The sequence below is a fragment of the Panulirus ornatus genome, chromosome 21, assembly GCF_036320965.1.
Source record: "Panulirus ornatus isolate Po-2019 chromosome 21, ASM3632096v1, whole genome shotgun sequence".
In the NCBI taxonomy this organism is placed as follows: Eukaryota; Metazoa; Arthropoda; class Malacostraca; order Decapoda; family Palinuridae; genus Panulirus; species Panulirus ornatus.
Window position 1 is genome coordinate 3303160 of NC_092244.1, and position 26937 is coordinate 3330096.

A 26937-nucleotide genomic window follows, 5' to 3' on the forward strand; every position below is an offset into this window, starting at 1 on the left:
CAGAGCATCTCTATCAACTCTATCATATGCCTTCTCCAGATCCATAAATGCTACATACAAATCCATTTGCTTTTCTAAGTATTTCTCACATACATTCTTCAAAGCAAACACCTGATCCACACATCCTCTACCACTTCTGAAACCACACTGCTCTTCCCCAATCTGATGCTCTGTACATGCCTTCACCCTCTCAATCAATACCCTCCCATATAATTTACCAGGAATACTCAACAAACTTATACCTATGTAATTTGAGCACTCACTCTTATCCCCTTTGCCTTTGTACAATGGCACTATGCACGCATTCCGCCAATCCTCAGGCACCTCACCATGAGTCACACATACATTAAATAACCTTACCAACCAGTCAACAATACAGTCACCCCCTTTTTTAATAAATTCCACTGCAATACCATCCAAACCTGCTGCCTTGCCGGCTTTCATCTTCCGCAAAGCTTTTACTACCTCTTCTCTGTTTACCAACTCATTTTCCCTAACCCTCTCACTTTGCACACCACCTTGACCAAAACACCCTATATCTGCCACTCTATCATCAAACACATTCAACAAACCTTCAAAATACTCACTCCATCTCCTTCTCACATCACCACTACTTGTTATCACCTCCCCATTTGCGCCCTTCACTGCAGTTCCCATTTGCTCCCTTGTCTTACGCACTTTATTTACCTCCTTCCAGAACATCTTTTTATTCTCCCTAAAATGTATGTTCATAATTGTGATATAATAACAAAGTGTGTTAACACTTAAAGACAGTGATTTTCTTTGGCTGTCATACTGATATAGAAATTTTATATCACAATTACCTGTAAGATCTAGAAATGTAGTGGATAATATGACTCCTACCATACTAAATAAATAAATTTCTTTTGTTTCCTCTGTGGTCTGACCCATGAGCATGAGATATTCTCTTTGGTATCTCTTGGAGAATCAAGGTTAGGACCTTCTAACTCCCGGGATATCCATTGGGTAAGTGCTGACCTCTCCTTCCGGTCCATTGTTTAATCATTCCTGTTTTGAGGCCTTTCAGGTAAGGGATCAGGCATATTGGGCCTAAAGGAACACACATTCAGCATTTATCACTTCTAGTAATCATTGCAAGTATGTTATCCATGAGGCAGAGCATTTGTTTATTCAAAGGTGTGATAATCTCTACTTCTCATCTGCTGATAGGTCTTCCAGTCTTTAACTAAGGGCATCGCTAACAACATCTGTTGCTCGATCTTTCCATCACATTTCTGTTTGACAGGACTATAGGTGTTTCTCCAGCTATCCTTCATGCTGACTACTCTAGCTGTCTCTCCAGTAGACAGAGCAACTCTCTTTGCTTCTTGTTTCTCTTGTAACTCTGTCTTGGATGACTGTAACGTTCCTTCACCCATTGATGCTCCTCCTACTAATCATACACCTCTTCCCTGTAATCTCCTTTTGAACAGTCTAAAAAGCATTTCTCTCTCTGGAAACAAGCAGGGCTTAGGGTTCCTGATGGCATCCATTCCCATGTGCTAAAAGAGTATGCCTTTGAACTTGCACTTCTGCTTGCTCATCCGTTCTGTTTCTGTTTAAAAGCTAGTTCTCTTCCTTCTCAGAAGCATGCGTTTGTACATCCCATCCTTCAGAAAGGCATCCGCACTAGACCCTAACTATTGTCCTGATGCTTTGACATCAACCATTGCCAAAGTCTTTGAATCTCTCCAAACCTCCCATATCCTCAGACATCTTGAATCTCACTGTCTTCTCTCTTGTCACCAATATGGCTTCTGTCAGGTGAGGTCTATCTATCTATCTATCTGTCTATCTTTATCTCTGAGCCTGTTCCCTTTGGGAACTTCCTCAAGGGGTGACCACAGTAAAAGAGTCTCCATAACTGGTGAGCTACAGTGCCGTTTCTTAGCCTTTAGTGCCTCACTCTTAGCAGGTCATTGGATGAAGGGAACTTCAGCACAGGGTTTCCAGTGGCTCCTACCTAATGTTTCCACCAAATCCTATTACCTAATGTGTCTACCTGATATTCCAATGTGCTGCTACCACCTAATGCTTCCAGATAATGTTCCTTCCTACTACTTCTACGTAATGCATCTTTCTAATGTTCCTACCTACTACTACTTCTGTCTATTGTTCTTACCATTTTGCCTAAAGACAGGGCTAACACACAGCTTTCACCACAGAAAAGTCTATTATAGAGTTAGATCTAAAGTGAGATCCACTGGTTGTATTCTTTCTTATCTTACTAATGTCTGAGCATCATCCCTGAAAGATCATGGAGAATCAAATGTAGTTGCCTTTGATATATCCAAAACTTTTGACGGGGTGTAGCATTGATGTCTCATGTCTAAGCGCTTTTCCATTGGCTTCCCTCCCTGACTTTGTTCCCTCATATCTAGCTTTCTGGCCAGTGTGTTTCTGTGGTTATTGATGGATCAGCCTCTCCCCCTTTCTCCACCAATAGTGGTGTCCTTCTAGGTTCTATCCTGTCCCTTACACTTTTTCTCCTTTTTATCAACAATTTCCGATCTACAAATAACCAAATGAGCTCATGTGCTGGCAATTCAATACTGCAGTCCTCGACATCCTTCAATTCTGCTTCTTCTTTCACTTGATCTGCATCTTGTCTCGACACAACTTTCTCAATAAACTCAGGATATCTCAGTGGGATAGAAAAATTCTGGTTAAGTTTAATGCCTCCAAGACCGTTTTTATCTACCTTTCCATTGAAAATTCATCACAGCTTTCCTCTCTCCTCCTTCGATGGTTCTCTGCTTTCATCTCTTAACTCATTGAACATACTTAGTATTACTGTAACATACATTCTATATCGGGAGCCCCATATGATGGAAATGGCTAAGGCTGTGTCTTGGAAACTGGGAGTCCTATTTAGATGTCAAAATTTCTTTTCTTCTGAACAGTTGCTCCATTTTTATTAAGGATTGATCTATCCTTGTATGGAGTACCACTCTCACAAGTGTGGTTGTAGCTCTCCCACCTTTCCTGACAGAGTTGAGTCAAAGGTGGTCTGACTTATCGTCTGTCCAAGGCTAATTTCAAAACTTGACCCACTTGCCGTGCACTGCAGTGTCAGTTGACTTTCCCTCTTTTATAGGTATTATTCTACTTTTGCTCTTGAGAGCTGACTGCTTGTGTGCCACCACCACTAGCAAGACCATGCAATACTCTAATGCATCACATGATTACTGTATGGCCACTCACAACTCAAGGGTGGGCTCTTTTGATTGGTTCTTCCATTACACCTCAAGACTTTCGAACTCTACTGTCTTATGTCCTTCTCAATAACTATGACTAGGTACTTTTTAAATGACAGGGTTTTCACTTCCTCCAAGATTTATAGATATTTTACCTTGTCTCTTCCTCCCTATTTTTTATTAACCTCTTTATATTTCATTTAAGGCCTTTCCTTGATGTGGACTTTTGTCTGTGAATGGTACCTCCAACGTAAAAGAAGATAAGAAAATCTTTCCAATGGAAAGGAGAGATCTCAGAGCACTTCCCATAAATTTCCTTGATCCTTAGGTAGGTAGACTAGGAGAACCTCCTAAAACTCATACCTTGGAGACCTCCAGTGACTTCTTGTAGTTTGGATGGACAGATTGAATATAGGATGAGGCTTCTTTTCTTTAGATGGTTTTGTAGATGCTGGCCCTTGTATAGGGGTGCAAAAGTTTTTTCATATCAGGAAAGAGGAGCTATTGGTCCCATTTTTTTTTTTTTTATCTCCCAGGATGTCTTGGGTCTGGGGAGTGGAATTTTATTTCTGATGGACATCAGTATGGTTGTCCAATACCAGATGAACAAAGGCTCTTTCAAATCCCTGTCTCTCTTAGTATAAGTGGAAAAATATTTTCTTGGTTATTCCAAGCCTCTTATCTCCAAAGAACATGAAGTGTCTTGGCAGATGCACTTTAGTGATAAAGTTTTCTCCCTGGCTATGTTCAAAGCCTTTACTCTTCAAGCCTCTTATCTCCAAAGGGTATGAAGTGTCTGAGCAGATGCCTCATTGATATCAGACAAACTGTCAGAAGAAATGTCTCTAGAGAAGGAGGCTTTCAGTTAGATCCTTTCCTTAGGAGTGGCACCTTTGGTGGATCTCTTTGCTGACTATATGAATTTGGTCTTAGACTTGCAGCATTGTAACGCATACTGTATCCTTTGATTGGAGTAGTTGGGACCAAGTGTACCCTTTTCCCTTTATACATCTTATCGGAAAGTTCTTCTCAAACTATGCCAGTTGGTTTTCATTGTTTAGTAATGTTGGTAGCTCCAAAGTGGGACAGACAGCTCTGGTGCCAGATACCTTTGGCTATGCCATACTCTTCAGTTGAGACTTGAGGTTGTTCTTGACCACCACTTTTTTTTTTTTTTTTTGCGGGACCCAACCTCAAGGTCTTAGATAAAGGAATGTATATGTATGAAGTTTCTCATACATTACTAAAGGCAGAGGTCTGGTAAATGCCTAAAAGATGACTTTTTACATAACATTTACTTTTCTAGTCAGAGACATTACCAATCGGTCTGGAAAGCCTTTCCTTATTTCCTTGAAGAATATCATGTCTTGAACATTATAGAAGGCTTGTGTTTTGAGTTAATCTACAGCTTTTTTCATGATATGAACAAGGCAAGTAAAGCTATTGCCTCATTTGATAGTGCTGTTTAAGAATACCTGTCTCTGGGTTTTGTTATGAATATGACAGGCTTTGTTTGGGATAAACTTCTCTGATTATCCTTTTTGAGAAGGCTGGTTGCTCCTGCAGCTGAAGTGGGAGCTTTCAGACATAGAACTTTTACTGTCTAAATTTTTTTGACAGTTTAGCTCCTCAACATGAATGGAAATTCTTTTTTTCTCATTACCTTGGACCTTGGGAGGAGAGGTAATGAATTGCACTCAGTGCCTAAGCACAAGTAACTTCTTTTCTTTGATGACAATCTCTTATCACTTAAGATAAACCTGAACCTAAGATATCTGATAAAAGAAAAGAAACTTACATTTAGACTTAGCTTTGTTGTCATACACTTTTGGAAAACTTCATTAAGAGAGTATTATACCTTATGCACACTTAAATCTCGCAGAGACCTTTTGGATTTCTCCTGGAATTATTGAGGGGACCATTTATTTGGGCACCTTAGAACCTTGAAACCCCTTTCAGAAAGGAATATCTCTGTGTGGATTGATAAGTTTCTTTTTATTGGCTGAACCTGAGCTTCATGCTAGAGCAAATGATGTGAGGAAGGTGGCCTCTTCATTAGCCTGTTTTAGAAGCCTTTCGTTAGCACTCACCTCCCACTTTTATAAGATAGTACCTTAGTTCAGAAGATATGGATTTACCCTGATATGGCTCTAGGAATTCCTCCTTCTGGAAAGACAGATGTAAGCATTCTGCGGAATCACCATTTGAGATATTCAATTTCTCTTTTGGTTTTAGTCTTATCTGACAGTTTTTCTTAAGACATACAGCCTTCATTTGGGTATTCTCTGTCTGTCTCTCTCTGTCTCTCTCTCTCTCTCTCTCTCTCTCTCTCTCTCTCTCTCTCTCTCTCTCTCTCTCTCTCTCTCTCTCTCTCTCAGAAACCTTTCTTTGTACCAAAATTTGACCAGATTTGTATATTTAAAGGTGCTCTGTGGGTGGGAGTGAATGATGTCATGTGGTCTCTGATTTACCAGAAAGGGGCCCAAAACAAGCAAGCTGCTGCTGCCATGATTCTGTTGTTAGTGGAAGATGGGAAAGGTGAGTGCTTCCTCATTGGATGTACTAGGATTGGAAGCTCTTAACCCTGATATTCCTAGAGATACCATTGAAGATTTCTCATTCTCTCCAGACACCACCTTGGAGAGAAAAGGTTTCAGTTTTCACAACTACAAGTTTTTATTATGTAATGTAAGAATAAAAATAATATGTTCCTCACGTACTAACAGACTTGTGAGTATTTGAGATAGAAAACACTTGCATAGTAGGGAATAAAACATTGTTTCACCCCCAAAAAGAGGTGTATCTATGAACAGTCACCTTCTGCAACCATCATTATTGTATAAGTGTGGCTGATGCTTGTTCACATTGTCTTAACAACTGTGCAGTAACCTGCCTTGTCCAGTGAAATTATGGTACTGTGGTGATATACCATGATGTAGCAAGTCACTCATTGTTCACCTCATAATTATCGAATGTGAACTAGGTTATTTGTGATGATATGGCTTGTAATGTCTTCCCTCCTTTTTAAATGACAGATATTGGTATAATTTTTCTTGTTTGCATGGTTTCCAAGGTATTAATTGTTCATACATTATTGCTTCATGAGGAATGTTATTCCTGGAGACAACAGCATTTATTTTTTTAATTTATTTTTGCATGGTTTCCAAGGTATTAATTGTTCATACATTATTGCTTCATGAGGAATGTTATTCCTGGAGACACCAACAGCATTACCTGTCATTATATGCTGATGACATAAGACTGTTTTTATTTATTTCCCTGAGTACTATTTTTGTGCTTTATGTGCTTTTATATTTTATGATATTGTAATAGTTAATGGTACCAGGTATTTTGAATTGTTGTTTATAAGTTTCTCATCGTGGAAGTATTATAATTATACCTGTTTGTATAGAAAATGGAGGGAGTTTTACACTTATGGGGCCCCCATCTCTTTAAGTTTCCCTATTAACATACAGTATTCTATCCAGGGTCACTTTGTTCTCTGAACTTTGAGAGAATATATGAGATTGCTGGTGATTAGAAGCCTCTGATTCCTTTGTCCTCTGGTGAGGACCACCTATTTTGTAACTGTGGCATACAGTTTGGTCTGGGTCTCCCCTCTACTAGTCAGTAACCACCACTCAGCAATGATGTCATCAAGCTGCTAGTTAGCACACAATTCATGCCGCACATCTCATATTTTCTCAGACCTGTGGATGATGCAGTCTTATTTTGCTTTCTGGCTGCTTCGCCCTGCCATGAATGAATGTCCTTTTCTGATTCACTTTGGATGTAATTTACATCTGTATGGTGAATTATTTTTAAATTTGGTATTGTTACAAATTTGACTTACAGTACTTCATTGTTAGTGAGGTAGCGCCAGGAGACAGAGGAAAAAAGGCCCATCCACTCGCATACTCATATATATACATACACATACATACATGTATATATGCATACATATACATATCAGCATATACACTTATACACATACATACACATATATACATATTGTTGCTTGCTTGCCTTCGTCCATTCCCGGCACCTCCCCATCCCACGAGGCAGCATTAAGAATAGAGGATTGAGCTGTAGAGGGGAAAATCCTCACTTGGCCCCCTTCTCTGTTCCTTTTTTTTTTTTTAGAAAAATCAAAAAAACAGGAAGGGAGGATTTCCAGCCCCTGCTCCCTCCCCTATTAGTCACCTTCTACGACACACAGGGAATACGTGGGAAGTATTCTTTTTCCCCTATCCCAGGGATAAAGGGGATAAAGGTGAGTGTTCAAACTACAGAGCCTTAAGTTTGTTGGGTATTCTTGGGAAATTATATGGGAGGGTATTGATTGAGAAGGTGACGGCATGTACAGAGCATCAAATTGAGGAAGAGCAGTGTGGTTTCAGAAGTGGTAGAGGATATGTGGATCAGGTGTTTGCTTTGAAGAATGCTTGTGAGAAATACTTCGAAAAACAAAGAAAAACAAATGGATTTTTATGTTACATTTATGGATCTGGAGAATGCATATGATAAGATTGGAACCATGGAAGTGAAAGTGAGTCATAGGGTGGGGGAGGGGGCGGAGGTGCTGGGAGCAGTGAAGAATGTGTGGAAGGAGGTGCATGTTATCCCAGAGAGCAAAAATGGGTATGTTTGAAGGAATAGTAGTTTCAACAATGTTGTATGGTTGCAAGGCATGGGCTATAGATAGGGTTGTACGGAGGAGGGTGGATGTGTTGGAATTGAAATGTTTGAGGACAATAAGTGGTGTGAGGTGGTTTGATCAAGTAAGTAATTAAAGAGTAAGAAAGATGTGTGGATATAAAATGAGTGTGATTGAGAAAGCAGAGGAGGATGTGTTGAATTGGTTTGGACATATGAAGAGAAAAGGTGAGGAAAGATTGACAAAGAGGATATATATGTGTCAGAGTTGGAGGGGACAAGGAGAAGTGGGAGACCAAATTGTAGGTGGAAGGATGGAGTGGAAAAGATTTTGAGCAATAGGAGCCTGAACATACAGGAGGGCGAGAGGCCTGCAAGGAATAGAGTGAATTGGAACAATGTGGTTTACTGGGGTCAACGTGCTGTCAGTGGACTGAACCAGGGCATGTGAAGCATCTGGGGTAAACCATGGAAAGGTCTGTGGGGCCTGGATGTGGAGAGGGAGCTATGGTTTCGTTGCATTACACATGACAGCTAGAGACTGTGAACGAATGTGGCCTTTTTTTTTGTCTGTTTTCCAGGTGCTGGGGATAGGGGAGAAAGAATACTTCCCACATATTCCCTGCGTGTCGTAGAAGGCAACTAAAAGGGAAGGGAGTGGGGGCTGGAAATCCTCCCCTCTCGTTTTCTCTTTTAATTTTCCAAAGGAAGGAACAGAGAAGGGGGCCGGGTGAGGATGTTTCCTCGGAGGCCCAGTCCTCTGTTCTTAACACTACCTCGCTGACTCGGGAAATGGCGAATTGTATGGAAGAAAAGATATATTGGAAAGGATCACAATTTTGCACGTGATAAAGATATTCCTATGAGTCCACGGGGAAAATGAATCACGATAAGTTCCCAAGTGCACTTTCGTGTAATAATCACATCATCAGGGAAACACAAGAGAGAAAACAATCGCATGTTTAACAAATGGCGTCCTACCGTCGTCTCTTCGATGTATATCAACTGACTTATATTTCTCTCTTGTGTCTCCCCTGATGATGTGATTATTACATGAAAGTGCACTTGGGAACTTATCGTGTTTCATTTTTCCCCTTGGACTCATAGGAATATATATTATATATATATATATATATATATATATATATATATATATATATATATATATATATATATATATATATATATATACATACATACATACATACATACATACATACATACATATATTTTTTTTTTTTTTTTATTATTATACTTTGTCGCTGTCTCCCGCGTTTGCGAGGTAGCGCAAGGAAACAGACGAAAGAAATGGCCCAACCCCCCCCCCCCCATACACATGTATATACATACGTCCACACACGCAAATATACATACCTACACAGCTTTCCATGGTTTACCCCAGACGCTTCACATGCCTTGATTCAATCCACTGACAGCACGTCAACCCCGGTATACCACATCGCTCCAATTCACTCTATTCCTTGCCCTCCTTTCACCCTCCTGCATGTTCAGGCCCCGATCACACAAAATCTTTTTCACTCCATCTTTCCACCTCCAATTTGGTCTCCCTCTTCTCCTTGTTCCCTCCACCTCCGACACATATATCCTCTTGGTCAATCTTTCCTCACTCATCCTCTCCATGTGCCCAAACCACTTCAAAACACCCTCTTCTGCTCTCTCAACCACGCTCTTTTTATTTCCACACATCTCTCTTACCCTTACGTTACTCACTCGATCAAACCACCTCACACCACACATTGTCCTCAAACATCTCATTTCCAGCACATCCATCCTCCTGCGCACAACTCTATCCATAGCCCACGCCTCGCAACCATACAACATTGTTGGAACCACTATTCCTTCAAACATACCCATTTTTGCTTTCCGAGATAATGTTCTCGACTTCCACACATTCTTCAAGGCCCCCAGAATTTTCGCCCCCTCCCCCACCCTATGATCCACTTCCGCTTCCATGGTTCCATCCGCTGCCAGATCCACTCCCAGATATCTAAAACACTTCACTTCCTCCAGTTTTTCTCCATTCAAACTCACCTCCCAGTTGACTTGACCCTCAACCCTACTGTACCTAATAACCTTGCTCTTATTCACATTTACTCTTAACTTTCTTCTTCCACACACTTTACCAAACTCAGTCACCAGTTTCTGCAGTTTCTCACATGAATCAGCCACCAGCGCTGTATCATCAGCAAACAACAACTGACTCACTTCCCAAGCTCTCTCATCCCCAACAGACTTCATACTTGCCCCTCTTTCCAAAACTCTTGCATTCACCTCCCTAACAACCCCATCCATAAACAAATTAAACAACCATGGAGACATCACACACCCCTGCTGCAAACCTACATTCACTGAGAACCAATCACTTTCCTCTCTTCCTACACGTACACATGCCTTACATCCTCGATAAAAACTTTTCACTGCTTCTAACAACTTGCCTCCCACACCATATATTCTTAATACCTTCCACAGAGCATCTCTATCAACTCTATCATATGCCTTCTCCAGATCCATAAATGCTACATACAAATCCATTTGCTTTTCTAAGTATTTCTCACATACATTCTTCAAAGCAAACACCTGATCCACACATCCTCTACCACTTCTGAAACCACACTGCTCTTCCCCAATCTGATGCTCTGTACATGCCTTCACCCTCTCAATCAATACCCTCCCATACAATTTGCCAGGAATACTCAACAAACTTATACCTCTGTAATTTGAGCACTCACTCTTATCCCCTTTGCCTTTGTACAATGGCACTATGCATGCATTCCGCCAATCCTCAGGCACCTCACCATGAGTCATACATACATTAAATAACCATACCAACCAGTCAATAATACAGTCACCCCCTTTTTTAATAAATTCCACTGCAATACCATCCAAACCTGCTGCCTTGCCGGCTTTCATCTTCCGCAAAGCTTTTACTACCTCTTCTCTGTTTACCAAATCATTTTCCCTAACCCTCGCACTTTGCACACCACCTCGACCAAAACACCCTATATCTGCCACTCTATCATCAAACACATTCAACAAACCTTCAAAATACTCACTCCATCTCCTTCTCACATCACCACTACTTGTTATCACCTCCCCATTTGCGCCCTTCACTGAAGTTCCCATTTGCTCCCTTGTCTTACGCACTTTATTTACCTCCTTCCAGAACATCTTTTTATTCTCCCTAAAATTTAATGATACTCTCTCACCCCAACTCTCATTTGCCCTTTTTTTCACCTCTTGCACCTTTCTCTTGACCTGTCTCTTTCTTTTATACGTCTCCCACTCAATTTCATTTTTTCCCTGCAAAAATCGTCCAAATGCCTCTCTCTTCTCTTTCACTGATACTCTTACTTCTTCATCCCACCCCTCACAACCCTTTCTAATCAACCCACCTCCCACTCTTCTCATGCCACAAGCATCTTTTGCGCAATCCATCACTGATTCCCTAAATACATCCCATTCCTCCCCCACTCCCCTTACTTCCATTGTTCTCACCTTTTTCCATTCTGTACTCAGTCTCTCCTGGTACTTCCTCACACAAGTCTCCTTCCCAAGCTCACTTACTCTCACCACCCTCTTCACCCCAACATTCACTGTTCTTTTCTGAAAACCCATACAAATCTTCACCTTAGCCTCCACAAGACAATGATCAGACATCCCTCCAGTTGCACCTCTCAGCACATTAACATCCAAAAGTCTCTCTTTCGCGCGCCTGTCAATTAACACGTAATCCAATAACGCTCTCTGGCCATCTCTCCTACTTACATAAGTATACTTATGTATATCTCGCTTTTTAAACCAGGTATTCCCAATCATCAGTCCTTTTTCAGCACATAAATCTACAAGCTCTTCACCATTTCCATTTACAACACTGAACACCCCATGTATACCAATTATTCCCTCAACTGCCACATTACTCACCTTTGCATTCAAATCACCCATCACTATAACCCGGTCTCGTGCATCAAAACCACTAACACACTCATTCAGCTGCTCCCAAAACACTTGCCTCTCATGATCTTTCTTCTCATGCCCAGGTGCATATGCACCAATAATCACCCATCTCTCTCCATCAACTTTCAGTTTTACCCATATTAATCGAGAATTTACTTTCTTACATTCTATCACATACTTCCACAACTCCTGTTTCAGGAGTACTGCTACTCCTTCCCTTGCTCTTGTCCTCTCACTAACCCCTGACTTTACTCCCAAGACATTCCCAAACCACTCTTCCCCTTTACCCTTGAGCTTCGTTTCACTCAGAGCCAAAACATCCAGGTTCCTTTCCTGAAACATACTACTTATCTCTCCTTTTTTCACATCTTGGTTACATCCACACACATTTAGGCACCCCAATCTGAGCCTTCGAGGAGGATGAGCACTCCCCGCGTGACTCCTTCTTCTGTTTCCCATTTTAGAAAGTTAAAAAAAAATACAAGGAGGGGAGGATTTCTGGCCCCCCGCTCCCGTCCCCTCTAGTCGCTTTCTATATATATATATATATATATATATATATATATATATATATATATATATATATATATATATATATATAAGTATATATATAGATAGATAGATAGAGAGCTAATGAGATTATGTTTTATGATATACTGGATGTTTAGAATTAACATCTGATCTTCAGATTGTCACTCCCTTCACCAGAGGACCTTGACATTCTTCTGGGTCAAGCTTCATTTTCAGCCAAAACCAGTATGTAGTTTCACCAACTGTAAGGGATACATTGACATCAGTGACATTTATCATAGAAGATGTATTTTCTCCAAAATTTTCTTTGCCCGTGAGAGGTGTTCAGTTTGTAAGTAGTGGGTTGGAGCTCCTAAGTCAGATGGCTTACTTTTTGAGCGATGGTCTTTGCCACGATATGTTAAAGAAGGGTGAATGTTGTAAGATTCCATTTGATTAAGTGTAAACAATAGAAATGCTGAATTCTATCTTTTACCTTGACTGGCAAATGATAACTGGAAAATATTGTTTTAAAACTATATATTTCCCCAGATAGAGAGCAGAAAATGTTCAAAGCTCATTCAGGGATCAAGACATTGGATTAGTTACATGATGATTTTAGGACAGACCCTGGACTGCTAGCACCTTTCTATACATGGTCTGCAGCTATTTTTTCATCAAAGGGATGAGAGTTCTTTTCAAGTCATCTGGCCAAGCTAAGTTCAAATGTTAAAGTCATTTTATCCTAACTAAAGTAGTAATTATAGGAAATCTAACTTTCTTCATTGATGTTCACAAATGTTCTTAGGTCTCAACTCTATTACTAAGAAAAAGATTAACTTTCCCATTCTTGGAGTAAGAGCTTCTAGCTGGTCCCAGCACATCAAAGGATTTTTCACTTTCTCTTTCTGTAGAGGGTGCCAAATCTGGCGCTTCATCTCTGTTAGCATTGGTAAAGTTTGCTGTTAATGCCAGTCTTGCCCATTTTTTCATGAAGACTGTGTATTGCCTGATGACTAATATTTCTTAGATATGAGCACTCAGAAAATTTGGTTTTAGTTGCTCTCAGATTTTTCATTCCTACAGCCTTCACCTTTGAGGAGTAATTGATTCATTGCTTAGCAAGGCTTGACAATTTTTTGTCCATTGATGTAGTTTTCTTTAATACTATTTCAAGAATGTAGACAAGAGGTTGTCACCTGTTCTTATAGTAGATCAGTTTTAGCTGCTTCAGTCTATAGTCTTCTGTGTATCCTCTTTGTTCTAATGAAGCTACTCTGAGGGTGTGTAGTACCAGATTATGCATACCATTTACATTAAATAGAACTATGGTAGTAGATCCTAGCAACTCTGACTGAACATTATAATGATGTGTTAGCAAGTTAAGGATGTGCTAATCTTAACCACAGCAAGGATGGTATTAAAGATTTTTGCCATTATCCCAGATCTCCTGTTTGGAAGAGTAGTATTCACTATTTCTCTGCTCCTTTTGAGGCAGTGCAACAAAGCCTTTTGATGGATTCCAGTCAGAATAGCTTTTTTTATGTCATCCTCTGAATTTCCAAATCTTTTTAAAGTTTGACAAATGGGTTTATTTAATATTGTGAAATCACTTGGGTTGTAGATGCACTTCTAAGGGAGATAGGTTGTATATGCACTTCTAAAGGAGACCAGTTGGAGCTGCATCAGTCTATAGTCTTTTGTGTATCTTCTTTTTTCTAATGAAGCTACTCAGAAAGTGTGTAGAACCAGGTTGTGCAGACCATTTACATTAAATAGAACAGCAGTAGTAAATCCTAGCAGTTCTGAGGACAGTATAATGATGTGTTAGCAAGTTAAGGATGTGCTACTCCTAACCACAGCAAGGGTGTTACTAGAGGTTTTTACCATTATCCCAGCTCTCCTGTTTGAAGAGTAGTATTCATGATTTCTCTGCTCCTCTTGAGGCTGTGCAGCAAACCTTTTGGTGGATTCCAGTCAGAATAGCTTCTTTTGACTCATCCTCTTAACTACCAAGTCTTTTGGAAGTTTGACAAATGCGTGTATCTAATATTGTGAAGGACTTGGTTTGTAGATGTACTTCTCAGCTACCCCTTTCAAGGAGAATTTTAGTATAGGGTGCCAGATGAGGATTATGAATCTGAAATGTCCTATAAGAAGCAGGTTTTATCACCACCAGGAAAAGTCTTGCTTGATTCCCAGTCAGAATAGTACTTGGATCAAGATAGATTGGTGCACTTGGTTGGGTTCTTTGTGTCTTTTGTGGGAAAAGGTCTTGGACTACTCAAAAGTTGCCTCAGTAGACTGGGCCCAGTTTATGGTAGCTTAACATCAATTAGAACATGTGATGAGAAAAGTCAGTTTTGGAGCTCTGGTTATGGAATGTGACACATTTTACCATTAATTTACCATTATATTTTTTATTAGATGATGTACGATTATTGTTTATGTGGAGGTTTAAATGTTTCATTGACATGGTGAGGTTACAGGCCAAGAAGGTGACCTGTTGGGTAAACAAAGCCTCTCCATCATTAATCAGAGATATGCAGAAAGTTTTACTCTAAGAAATTCTAGACCAATTAGTATGGTGAGGAGACATTAGGAACCTCCAAAGGTTTATGCATTTGACAGTTTCTGTGTTGTCTTTGATGGTTTGGATTGAAGCCTTAAGTCCTGGATGGGCCTTTCATTCTTCAAAATATCATGAGACTTTAGTCAGTGCCAGTGCTTTGTGTTTAAGAAACATCTCATTGAATAAGATTTGCAAAAGGAGCAAACTCTTGTTCAGTTATATCTCTGCTTGTTGACTTCCCTTGCATGTCTCTGGGTATACTGCCTTCTGAAGAGGTTTAGCTTTCCTTTAGTTTTGTTAAGTTTTCCTTGAGTCCCTCCTCCTTCATGTGGTTATACTATATGATGCTCATAGAGCTCTGTCTATACATGAGAAAGGTAGGTTTTGAAGGCTTAAAAATTATTTCTCAGCTGTAGACAGAGCCCTGTAAGAATCCATTTATCCCTCCTTTTCCCCCTTTTTTCTTTTTGCTGGTTCTTGATTCCTTATGGTAATACTCATAAGGCACAAATGTCAGTGGTCATTGAATGATATGTATGACATCCCTGCCTCAACAGTGTGATATCTTAGACTGGGGCAGTTACTTTGTGATCATTAAGTCCCAGTAAGTGAACATCTGGCTTCATATGATTTATGACAGCCAAAGGATGTGACTTTTCTTGTATACCATCCATTTTGGAGGTTAAAACAATGTTTCAACTTCCTTACTAAGCCAGTACCTGTACCCTCACTCAGATGCTCATAGAGCTCTGCTTACAGTAGAGAAATGGTATTTCATATTTTAAAACCTTCATTTTTTCTAGGGTGATGAAAACATTCCTTTGCGCATCCTTTTACTATTGATGGATGAAGTATTTGATTTGAGAAGCAAAGACCAATGGTTTAGAAGACGTATCATGCTCTTCTTGCGGCAAATTTTAAAAGCCATGTTCGGTGATATTGTGAACAGAAGAATTGTGGATTATGTTGCATATATTACTTCCCCTGAGCAAGTAGCAGACTACGTCAAAACATTCAAGTAAGTATATATGTTGATGTAGGTATGTATTTATTGGTTAATTTCAGTCATTTCCATGCTATTTTCAACTTGATCATGCAACAGCATGTTCTTCAGAATTTTTGTCAATTTGGCCACAATTTTTTTCCAAAAGAAGGAACAGAGAGGGGGGCCATGTGAGGATATTCCCTCAGAGGCCCAGTCCTCTGTTCTTAACGCTACCTTGCTAATGTGGGAAATGGCGAATAGTTTGAAAGAAAATATATATATATATATATATATATATATATATATATATATATATATATATATATATATATATATATATATATATATATATATATATATTTATTTTGCTTTGTCGCTGTCTCCCGCGTTTGCGAGGTAGCGCAAGGAAACAGACGAAAGAAATGGCCTTACCCACCCCCATACACATGTATATACATACGTCCACACATGCAAATATACATACCTACACAGCTTTCCATGGTTTACCCCCAGACGCTTCACGTGCCCTGATTCAATCCACTGACAGCACGTCAACCCCAGTATACCACATCGATCCAATGCACTCTATTCCTTGCCTTCCTTTCACCCTCCTGCATGTTCAGGCCACGATCACACAAAATCTTTTTCACTCCATCTTTCCACCTCCAATTTGGTCTCCCACTTCTCGTTCCCTCCGCCTCCGACACATATATCCTCTTGGTCAATCTTTCCTCACTCATTCTCTCCATGTGCCCAAACCATTTCAAAACACCCTCTTCTGCTCTCTCAACCACGCTCTTTTTATTTCCACACATCTCTCTTACCCTTACGTTACTTACTCGATCAAACCACCTCACACCACACATTGTCCTCAAACATCTCATTTCCAGCACATCCATCCTCCTGCACACAACTCTATCCATAGCCCACGCCTCGCAACCATACAACATTGTTGGAACCACTATTCCTTCAAACATACCCATTTTTGCTTTCCGAGATAATGTTCTCGACTTCCACACATTCTTCAAGGCTCCCAGAATTTTCGCCCCCTCCCCCACCCTATGATCCACTTCCGCTTCCATGGTTCCATCCGCTGCCAGATCCACTCCCAGATATCTAAAACACTTTACTTCCTCCAGTTTTTCTCCATTCAAACTTACCTCCCAATTGACTTGACCCTCAACCCTACTGTACCTAATAACCTTGCTCTTATTCACATTTACTCTTAACTTTCTTCTTTCACACACTTTACCAAACTCCGTCACCAGCTTCTGCAGTTTCTCACATGAATCAGCCACCAGCGCTGTATCATCAGCGAACAACAACTGACTCACTTCCCAAGCTCTCTCATCCCCAACAGACTTCATACTTGCCCCTCTTTCCAAAACTCTTGCATTCACCTCCCTAACAACCCCATCCATAAACAAATTAAACAACCATGGAGACATCACACACCCCTGCCGCAAACCTACATTCACTGAGAACCAATCACTTTCCTCTCTTCCTACACGTACACATGCCTTACATCCTCGATAAAAACTTTTCACTGCTTCTAACAACTTGCCTCCCACACCACATATTCTTAATACCTTCCACAGAGCATCTCTATCAACTCTATCATATTCTTTCTCCATATATATATATATATATATATATATATATATATATATATATATATATATATATATATATATATATATATATATATATATTATTATTATTATTATTATTATTATTATTATTTTGCTTTGTCGCTGTCTCCTGTGTTTGCGAGGTAGCGCAAGGAAACAGACGAAAGAAATGGCCCAACCCACCCCCATACACAATGTATACACACACACGTCCACACACACAAATATACATACCTTTACATCTCAATGTACACATATATATACATACACAGACACATACATATATACCCATGCACACAATTCACACTGTCTGCCCCCATTCACTCCCATCGCCACCTCGCCACACATGGAATACCTTCCCCCTCCCCCCTCATGTGTGTGAGGTAGCACTAGGAAAAGACAACAAAGGCCCTATTCGTTCACACTCATTCTCTAGCTGCCACGCAATAATGCTCGAAACCACAGCTCCCTTTCCACATCCAGGCCCCACAAAACTTTCCATGGTTTACCACAGACGCTTCACATGCCCTGGTTCAATCCATTGACAGCATGTCGACCCCGGTATACCATATCGTTCCAATTCACTCTATTCTTTGCACGCCTTTTACCCTCCTGCATGTTCAGGCCCCGATCACTCAAAATCTTTTTCACCCCATCTTTCCACCTCCAATTAGGTCTCCCACTTCTCCTCATTCCCTCCACATCTGACACATATATCCTCTTTGTCAATGTTTCTTCACTCATTCTCTCCACGTGACCAAACCATTTCAAAACACCCCCCCTCTGCTATCTCAACCACACTCTTTTTATTACCACACATCTCTCTTACCCTTTCATTACTTACTCGATCAAACTACCTCACACCACATATTGTCCTCAAACATCTCATTTCCAGCACATCCACCCTCCTCCGCACACCTCTATCTATAGCCCATGCCTCGTAACCATATAACATTGTTTGCACCACTATTCCTTCAAACATACCTATTTTTGCTTTCCAAGATAACGTTCTCAATTTCCACACATTTTTCAACGCTCCCAGATCTTTTGCCCCCTCTCCCACCCTATGATTCACTTCTGCTTCCATGGTTCCATGTGCTGCCAAATCCACTCCCAGATATCTAAAGCACTTCACTTCTTCCAGTTTTTCTCCATTCAAACTTACCTCCCAGTTGGCTTGTCCCTCATACCTACTATACCTAATAACCTTGCTCTTATTCACATTTACCCTCAGCTTTCTTTCTTTTGTGTGTGTGTGTGTGTGTATGTGTGTGTGTGTGTGTGTGTGTGTGTGTGTGTATGAGTGGATGGGCAATTCTTCATTTGTTTCCTGGCACTGCCTCACTGATCCAGGAAATGGCGATCAAGTAAAATAAATGAATAATAGATAGATATTTTATACTTTTATTTTCATGGCAATCATAATCTTATCTTTCATATGAGCAACTCACCTCATGTTTCCTTATTTTTTGTAGCATTACCTTTATATGCATTCTGACTAGACTCCACATCATTATTTCTTCAGAAACATTTTATTTTACCATCCTCACTATGCATCATAACAAGGTATTAGGTGAACCCTCTTGAACTGAACCCTTTAATTAAAGAAAGCACATAGATTTTCCAGTGCTTCTTTCTGAAAATGTGCATTTTCAAGTAGCTTTCTTTCTTATTAGATGAGAAAACATCATATAGAAAATACCAGAGGAAATAAGCCTCAACTTTCCCTAGGGAAATAAAAACCTCTTGTTAGAGTATATTGCTGAAACAGCACTAAGGGCTGCAAATCCTGGTGTCAACATGCCTTAACTGTCACCCCCTTATCTCTGTAGTGTTCTGATGAACTTGGTTCTTTTTATCTAGATGAAATATATTATCATCTAGATCATCAGGTTCCTCATCATTGGGGAGTATATACCATCCAATATCATGTACACTGAACAGTTTACTTTGCTGTAATGTCTGTTCCTTACTATGATTAAAGGATAACTGAAAAACTCAAGTATAATGGATGAATGGGCATCTCGTATCACCAGCACTGGTCGGCTGAAATTTGATCATTTGCACGAAAGCATGGATTGTAGATCTATGTGGAGTCCCATTTACCAGGTGATGTAGATGTACATTAAGTCTGGTTAAAGGGTTAATATGAGAGCCCTTTTGATGATGATTTCTCACCTTAGTTCATATTGTAATTGATGAATTTTTTAACACATACCTTTTTCTCACTTTGCGCAGATGTATTCCTGGAAGAAATGCATGCTCAGTGAATGTGTGAAAAACAAACCTAATGTGTATTCCTTATTGTTTCCATTGTCCCCTTTTTTCACTCCCACTACAGATAAAAAGTAATCACTATTCTATAGCTACACTGGAGTTCTTGTTATCTGAATCTGTTAGGACTGGATACGCAGTAGAGTGACGTTTGTGATGAATCAAGTTTAAAATGATCAGTATTGCATGATATGCAAGAAAGATTTAAAGCATCTTTATTAGTGTACATTCTTAAACCCTGTGACTCACTTCTGCTTCCATGGTTCCACCCACTGCCAAATCCACTCCCATATATCTAAAACACTTCACTTCCTCCAGTTTTTCTTCATTCAAACTTGCCTCCCAATTGACTTCTCCCTCAACCCTACTGTACCTAATAACCTTGCTTCCTCCAGTTTTTCTCTATTCAAACTTGCCTCCCAATTGACTTGTCCCTCAACCCTCCTGTACGTAATAACCTTGCTCTTATTCATATTACTTATACACATATAAGTACATAAACATATCAATGATATTTTTTACTATAACAAATTACTGCTCAAAACACAGAAAACATACTCTTTCATACAGTCAGACAGAAGGTCAGAAAGGTCATTCAAGAGACTGGACTCCATGAGGATGGAAGGCCTGCATGGAATAGAGTGAATTGGAACAAAATGCTATATAGGGCTCAATATGCTGTCAGTGAAATGAACCAGGTCATGTGAAGCAGCTGGGGTAAACCATGGAAAGCTTTGTGTGGTTCGGTTGTTGATAAGAGGTCATGGTTGTGATGCATTGCACATGACATTTAGAGAAAGGAGTGAGAAAATGCAGCCTTTCTTTATCTAGTCCTGGCAGTACCTTGCTAATATGGGAAACAGCAAATAAGTATAAGATAAATTCACCATCACACCTTTATTTTTCAGGGAATCTCTATGGCCAAATGGTACTTTAGCTGCTGCTCCTCTTGAAAGAGATAATAACATAAAAATGAGGACAAGAGTCGCTGCCAGAACTTGCATGTTAGCCAGTATATCAGGTGAGGCTTTGGTATTTTTCAGATTATTTCCATAAGTATCTGAATATCCTCTACACATTGATTAAAACTTTTACATTTGGGTTTATGCTTTTTTCTGTGTTTATGTGGCAAGATTTGAAAGTTCTTGCATGCAGATAAACAGACCAGAGGGTATCCTTCCATGTGTTTTAAAGGAGGCATGCAGATAAACAGACCAGAGGGTATCCTTCCATGTGTTTTAAAGGAGTGTTCCTCTGAATTTGCATGTAAGCCAACTCGTCTCTTTCATTTCTACTAAAGAATGGAAGTTACTCATTCATGTATTAGATATGAAGTGGTACATTCCTTCTAAAGGACTGGTGACCATTTTAACTTTCTAGATGATATCCTGTTACTTTGACTTCCACAGCTCTTAAACTGAACATATCTGTAGCTTTCATTTCCTCAAGCATCTTCAGTCTCATTCTTCCTCTGATCACTAGAGTTATTTTTGCAAGATCACATATATATATATATATATATATATATATATATATATATATATATATATATATATATATATATATATATATCTTTCTTTTTCTTTCAAACTATTCGCCATTTCCCGCGTTAGCAAGGTAGCGTTAAGAACAGAGGACTGGGCCTCTGAGGGAATATCCTCACCTGGCCCCCTTCTCTGTTCCTTCTTTTGGAAAAAAAAAAAAAAAAAAAAAACGAGGGGAGGATTTCCAGCCCCCCCCTCCCTCCCCTTTTAGTCGCCTTCTACGACACGCAGGGAATACGTGGGAAGTATTCTTTCTCCCTTATCCCCAGGGATAATATATATATATATATATATATATATATTTTTTTTTTTTTTTTTGCCGCTGTCTCCCGCGTTTGCGAGGTAGCGCAAGGAAACAGACGAAAGAAATGGCCCAACCCACCCCCATACACATGTATATACATACGTCCACACACGCAAATATACACACTTACACAGCTTTCCATGGTTTACCCCAGACGCTTCACATGCCCTGATTCAATCCACTGACAGCACGTCAACCCCGGTATACCACATCGCTCCAATTCACTCTATTCCTTGCCCTCCTTTCACCCTCCTGCATGTTCAGGCCCCGATCACACAAAATCTTTTTCACTCCATCTTTCCACCTCCAATTTGGTCTCCCTCTTCTCCTCGTTCCCTCCACCTCCGACACACACCTTTCCTCACTCATTCTCTCCATGTGCCCAAACCATTTCAAAACACCCTCTTCTGCTCTCTCAACCACGCTCTTTTTATTTCCACACATCTCTTTTACCCTTACGTTACTTACTCGATCAAACCACCTCACACCACACATTGTCCTCAAACATCTCATTTCCAGCACATCCATCCTCCTGCGCACCACTCTATCCATAGCCCACGCCTCGCAACCATACAACATTGTTGGAACCACTATTCCTTCAAACATACCCATTTTTGCTTTCCGAGATAATGTTCTCGACTTCCACACATTCTTCAAGGCTCCCAGAATTTTCGCCCCCTCCCCCACCCTATGATCCACTTCCACTTCCATGGTTCCATCCGCTGCCAGATCCACTCCCAGATATCTAAAACACTTTACTTCCTCCAGTTTTTCTCCGTTCAAACTCACCTCCCAATTGACTTGACCCTCAACCCTACTGTACCTAATAACCTTGCTCTTATTCACATTTACTCTTAACTTTCTTCTTTCACACACTTTACCAAACTCAGTCACCAGCTTCTGCAGTTTCTCACATGAATCAGCCACCAGCGCTGTATCATCAGCGAACAACAACTGACTCACTTCCCAAGCTCTCTCATCCCCAACAGACTTCATACTTTCCCCTCTTTCCAAAAGAATACTTCCCACGTATTCCCTGCGTGTCGTAGAAGGCGACTAAAAGGGGAGGGAGCGGGGGGCTGGAAATCCTCGCTTCTCATTACTTTTTTTTTAATTTTCCAAAAGAAGGAACAGAGAAGGGGGCCAGGTGAGGATATTCCCTCAAAGGCCCAGTCCTCTGTTCTTAACGCTACCTCGCTAATGCGGGAAATGGCGAATAGTTTAAAAAAAATATATTATTATTTTTTTTATTATACTTTGTCGCTGTCTCCCGCGTTTGCGAGGTAGCGCAAGGAAACAGACGAAAGAAATGGCCCAACCCCCCCCCCCATACACATGTATATACATACGTCCACACACGCAAATATACATACCTACACAGCTTTCCATATATATATATATATATATATATATATATATATATATATATATTAATGATATCCTCATCTTTTTTCCTTATTACTTGTTACCCTCTAAGAGAAATTTTTGGGGTCTGGTGTTACAAGTCTTATATTTAAAATAAGCTCTTGATAGGGTCTGCAGTTGACATTGCCTTTCCCAAAATCCTTTCTTTCAGCCATTTGCTCTCACATGGTTCTCCTAATTCCTTTGTTGTCAGTAACATTATTTTTTGTCAAAAAAAGCCACTTCATTTGAATGTTAATGAGTTTTCTCTTGTTTTTCTACTGCTTTTAGTTATGCTTCATTTTGTCATGCACGATCTGTATCTCATATTGTCTCCACTGCTTCTGTAAACTCTGGTTTGGATAGGATTTTCATGTGGAGCAAACAGAATAGTAAGTTTAGCATTTCTGAAACTCCCTTTTTTTTCTCCTCTTTTACTGTCCCTGAATGGCAAGATATTCCTTGGGGAATATTGGGGTCAGGATCATTCATACCCTCTTAAAAATAGTTGAGGATGCTATAATTTGCTTGTCCTTTTCAGTTGATCCTTAGATTACCAAAGTTTATTGCTGGACTAATGGACCTGCTCTCAGTCAGTTAGCAACTGCAGCCAGGTTGATGTTACTGAACCACCAACTTTTGTCTGTTCAGAGATCAGTTTTTTTTATCATATTGTGGATGCCCTTATTGTTTTTTGATGCAGTCGTACAGCTTGTTATGGATCAGTATCATTTTCATTTTTTCAATATTGATTTTTTCATGTTGGTATTTATGTAATTCCTTGTGAGTTTGTGTTCATACTCGTTCACTATTTCCTGTTTCAGTAAAATAGTTCCAAGAACACAATGAAAGGCTGCATTTGCTCACACCCATACTCTGTCTGTCATGTGAGTAGTATCAATGTGTACATATTTATTCTCTCCATGGACATGTGGAGAGAATGAATGAAGAAAAGTTGACAAAGAGGATATATGTGTCAGAAGTGGAGGGTACAAGTAGAAGGGGAAGACCAAATTAGAGATGGAAGGATGGAGTGAAAAAGATTTTGAGTGATTGGGGCCTAAATATGCAGGAGGGTTACAGGCATGCATGGGATAGAATGAAATGGAATAATGTGGTTTTCAGGAGGCAATTTGAAGTCAGGGAACTGAACCAAGGAATGTGAAGTTGCCAGGGAAAACCGTGGAAAGGTTTGTGAGGTGAGGCCGGGTTGTGGCTAGGGGGCTGTGGTTTCAGTGCATTGCACATGATAGCTAAAGAATAGAAGTAAGAGAATGTGGTCTTTATTCATTTGTTCTTTGTGCTATCTTGCTAATGCATTAAGTGTGGACAAGTATGAAAAGAAATATTTATGTATACATATTTGTTAATGGACTGAACTGTGGTTTTGGTGCATTACACATGACAGCGAGAGACTGAGTGTGAACAAATGTGCCTTTTTTTTGTCTGTTTTCCTGGCACTACCTCACTGAAGCAGGGGATAGGATGTTGTTTCCTTTGAGATGGGATGGCACCAGGAATGGATGATGGCAAGCAAGTATGAATGTGTACATGTGGATGTATGTATGTCTGTGTATGTGTATGTATATGTGTATATGTTGATATTTATATGTATGTACATATGTGTGTGTATAGGCATTTATCTATATATATGTGTATATGAGTGGATGGGCCATTCTTCATCTGTTTCCTGGCGCTATCTCGATGACACAGGAAACCATGATCAAGTATAATGGTAAAAAAATGTATATTAATGTGTGTTTCAATGTTACTGCCTTCTTACTGGTGTTGTTTATTACCCATTAATGATATGCATTCACTACAAAGTATTGGAAGAAAATTAGGTTGTGATATTAGTTCTAAGTGTTTAATGGTGCTTTGCAGCAGTAGTGATTTTTTAAAGGGTCAGTGGCTGGTATCAGGACTCATCATGTCTCACCCTTACCAACCCTGCCCTTCATATTTCTGCATAATTGCTTGCATTTGTTTTTTCTTATTACTAACATTTTTTGCTGCTTGTGTTTGTTTATTCCTATTACTGACTTTCTTTTTGTTGTTTTTCAAAATAATTGAATAAAGTCAGGTGCTTAGGGGTTTTCTCTTTGATAGTAATTTTTTTAGATGCATTTATGATACTACTGCAGTTTTGAGGGATTGTCTCACCTTCACTTTCCCTCTCCTGTTCCCTCCTACCCCTTCACTTCCATGCATATTCTCTGTCCATGTGTTTTTGGTTGTATTTCGGTCTTGTTTTGGAAGTCTTTTAAGTGTATAGGCCCCACAAAGAGGAAGTTACATTAGAGGTATGGACTAGAACATTATATCCATAGTGTGTTGTAGCGATACTGATTTGAACTCTGGCCTTGTGTAGTTCCAGGAATTCTGTCCCATTGACTTTGGTTGACATTTGGTAGGCAAATAACTCTGAGAATTAGGACATGGAAACTTTGTATTCTCACAGAGTTTAGAGTCTTTGAGTTACTTGGAGACCAATATTAACCAACTTAGTTAATTCATTGGCTCATTATAACTGGCAGTCCCATATCTTGACCAATATACCATGATATGCTGGGTAATAGGGCTGCCCCATGGAATTTAGAAACTGAAGTAAAATCTGGCAGGGTGAAAGTAACTCACTTAAGCATTATAGTGTGATCAGAAGGATTTTTTTTTTTTGGGGGGGGGAGTATCTTTGGTTGTTTGTTTCTCTCAGTACATGATTGAAATTGTCTTTGCCCCTTTTGCATTTACATGGCATATTTCAAGGGGGCTGGATGCTGCAGTAACAAGCTGTTTAACCTTATTCTGTGGTAAGTCCCATAGACTATGTATTGTACTTTCTTTTTAGGCAGTATGTTTGGTTCATAATGATTTGCCTGCCTGGTGAAGAATTGTTATTAGGGAAACCATGGTTCTCCCCAGTACCCTTTCTGGGTCAAGTTATAACCTCGTGGTCCTATTGGAGAACAAGACAGGACCAGAATGTTAAATTGTTTAGGACCATCTATTGCTGTGCACCAAAAGCAACTTTCTTTGCTGATTCAGCTATAGGAGTTATTTAATCCTTCTGTCGATATCTCTTGTTTTAGAGCTGCTACCTTGTGAGATAGTATCCTAGTTCACTTAGCTGGAGCTCCTAGTGTACCATAAGAATCTTTCAGGGGCAATATATCCCTTATCCCTGAGTCATAGCTAATGGATTTGAGGTAATCTTTAATTACATATTCCCCATTCCCAATGAATATAACTCTGACAAAACACATATACACTGAGCTAACCCAACAAGAGCTAAACAACCTACCTCCCAACTCAGTTATAAGCTCCAACCCACCAGACATACACTCATCAGAAACCATAGTTCCCAGACAAATACAAGTCACCTCAGTGCTCTAGACACCGCTTATCACTGTAACAATACAAACATCATTTCCACTTATCCCAAGACCCTTCATGCCCACGATGTAACTACCATAAAGAAGACAGCAAGACTTCTGAATTTCCTGCACTCTCTGTACATAGACACCCCCACATCACAATACTTTATAACCAGAGGTCCTGACTGGTGGACATGGCTGGCTTTCTGAGTGATGCAGGACCCCACTAAAGATAGAAGGGACACCTTGGCTAGGAAGAAAGTACTTAAGTATATATCAGTGACTGAAATGATGTGTGCTGAACATAAATCAGTCATGGCCATTTCAGATGAAAAGAGAATGAATTTTTGAGAAAAAGAGTGAAGAAATTAATCAGACCTTTGAAAGTGTTTGTAGACCTGATTACCAAGGGTAGAAGCATTATAGGAAGGGGAAAGATAAGAGAAAGAGGAGATTCCACAGTTTCACTTGTCATTAAAAGAAGGATGTA

The 26937-nt window shown here is 39.8% G+C and overlaps 1 protein-coding gene across 3 annotated transcripts in view; it reads left to right on the forward strand.

Moving 5' to 3' along the window:
* LOC139756264 (sorting nexin-13-like) overlaps nucleotides 1-26937 on the forward strand; it is a 90365-nt gene that overhangs the window by 50622 nt on the left and 12806 nt on the right. For 2 of the 3 annotated variants that reach the window (XM_071675482.1, XM_071675483.1), the window contains exons 14-15: nucleotides 15735-15949; nucleotides 20730-20842. In XM_071675482.1, the coding sequence (XP_071531583.1) occupies nucleotides 15735-15949; nucleotides 20730-20842 (328 nt within the window). Of the gene's footprint in view, nucleotides 1-15734; nucleotides 15950-20729; nucleotides 20843-23897; nucleotides 23961-26937 lie in introns of all 3 variants that reach the window. The other variant, XR_011714305.1, reaches the window with a different exon arrangement.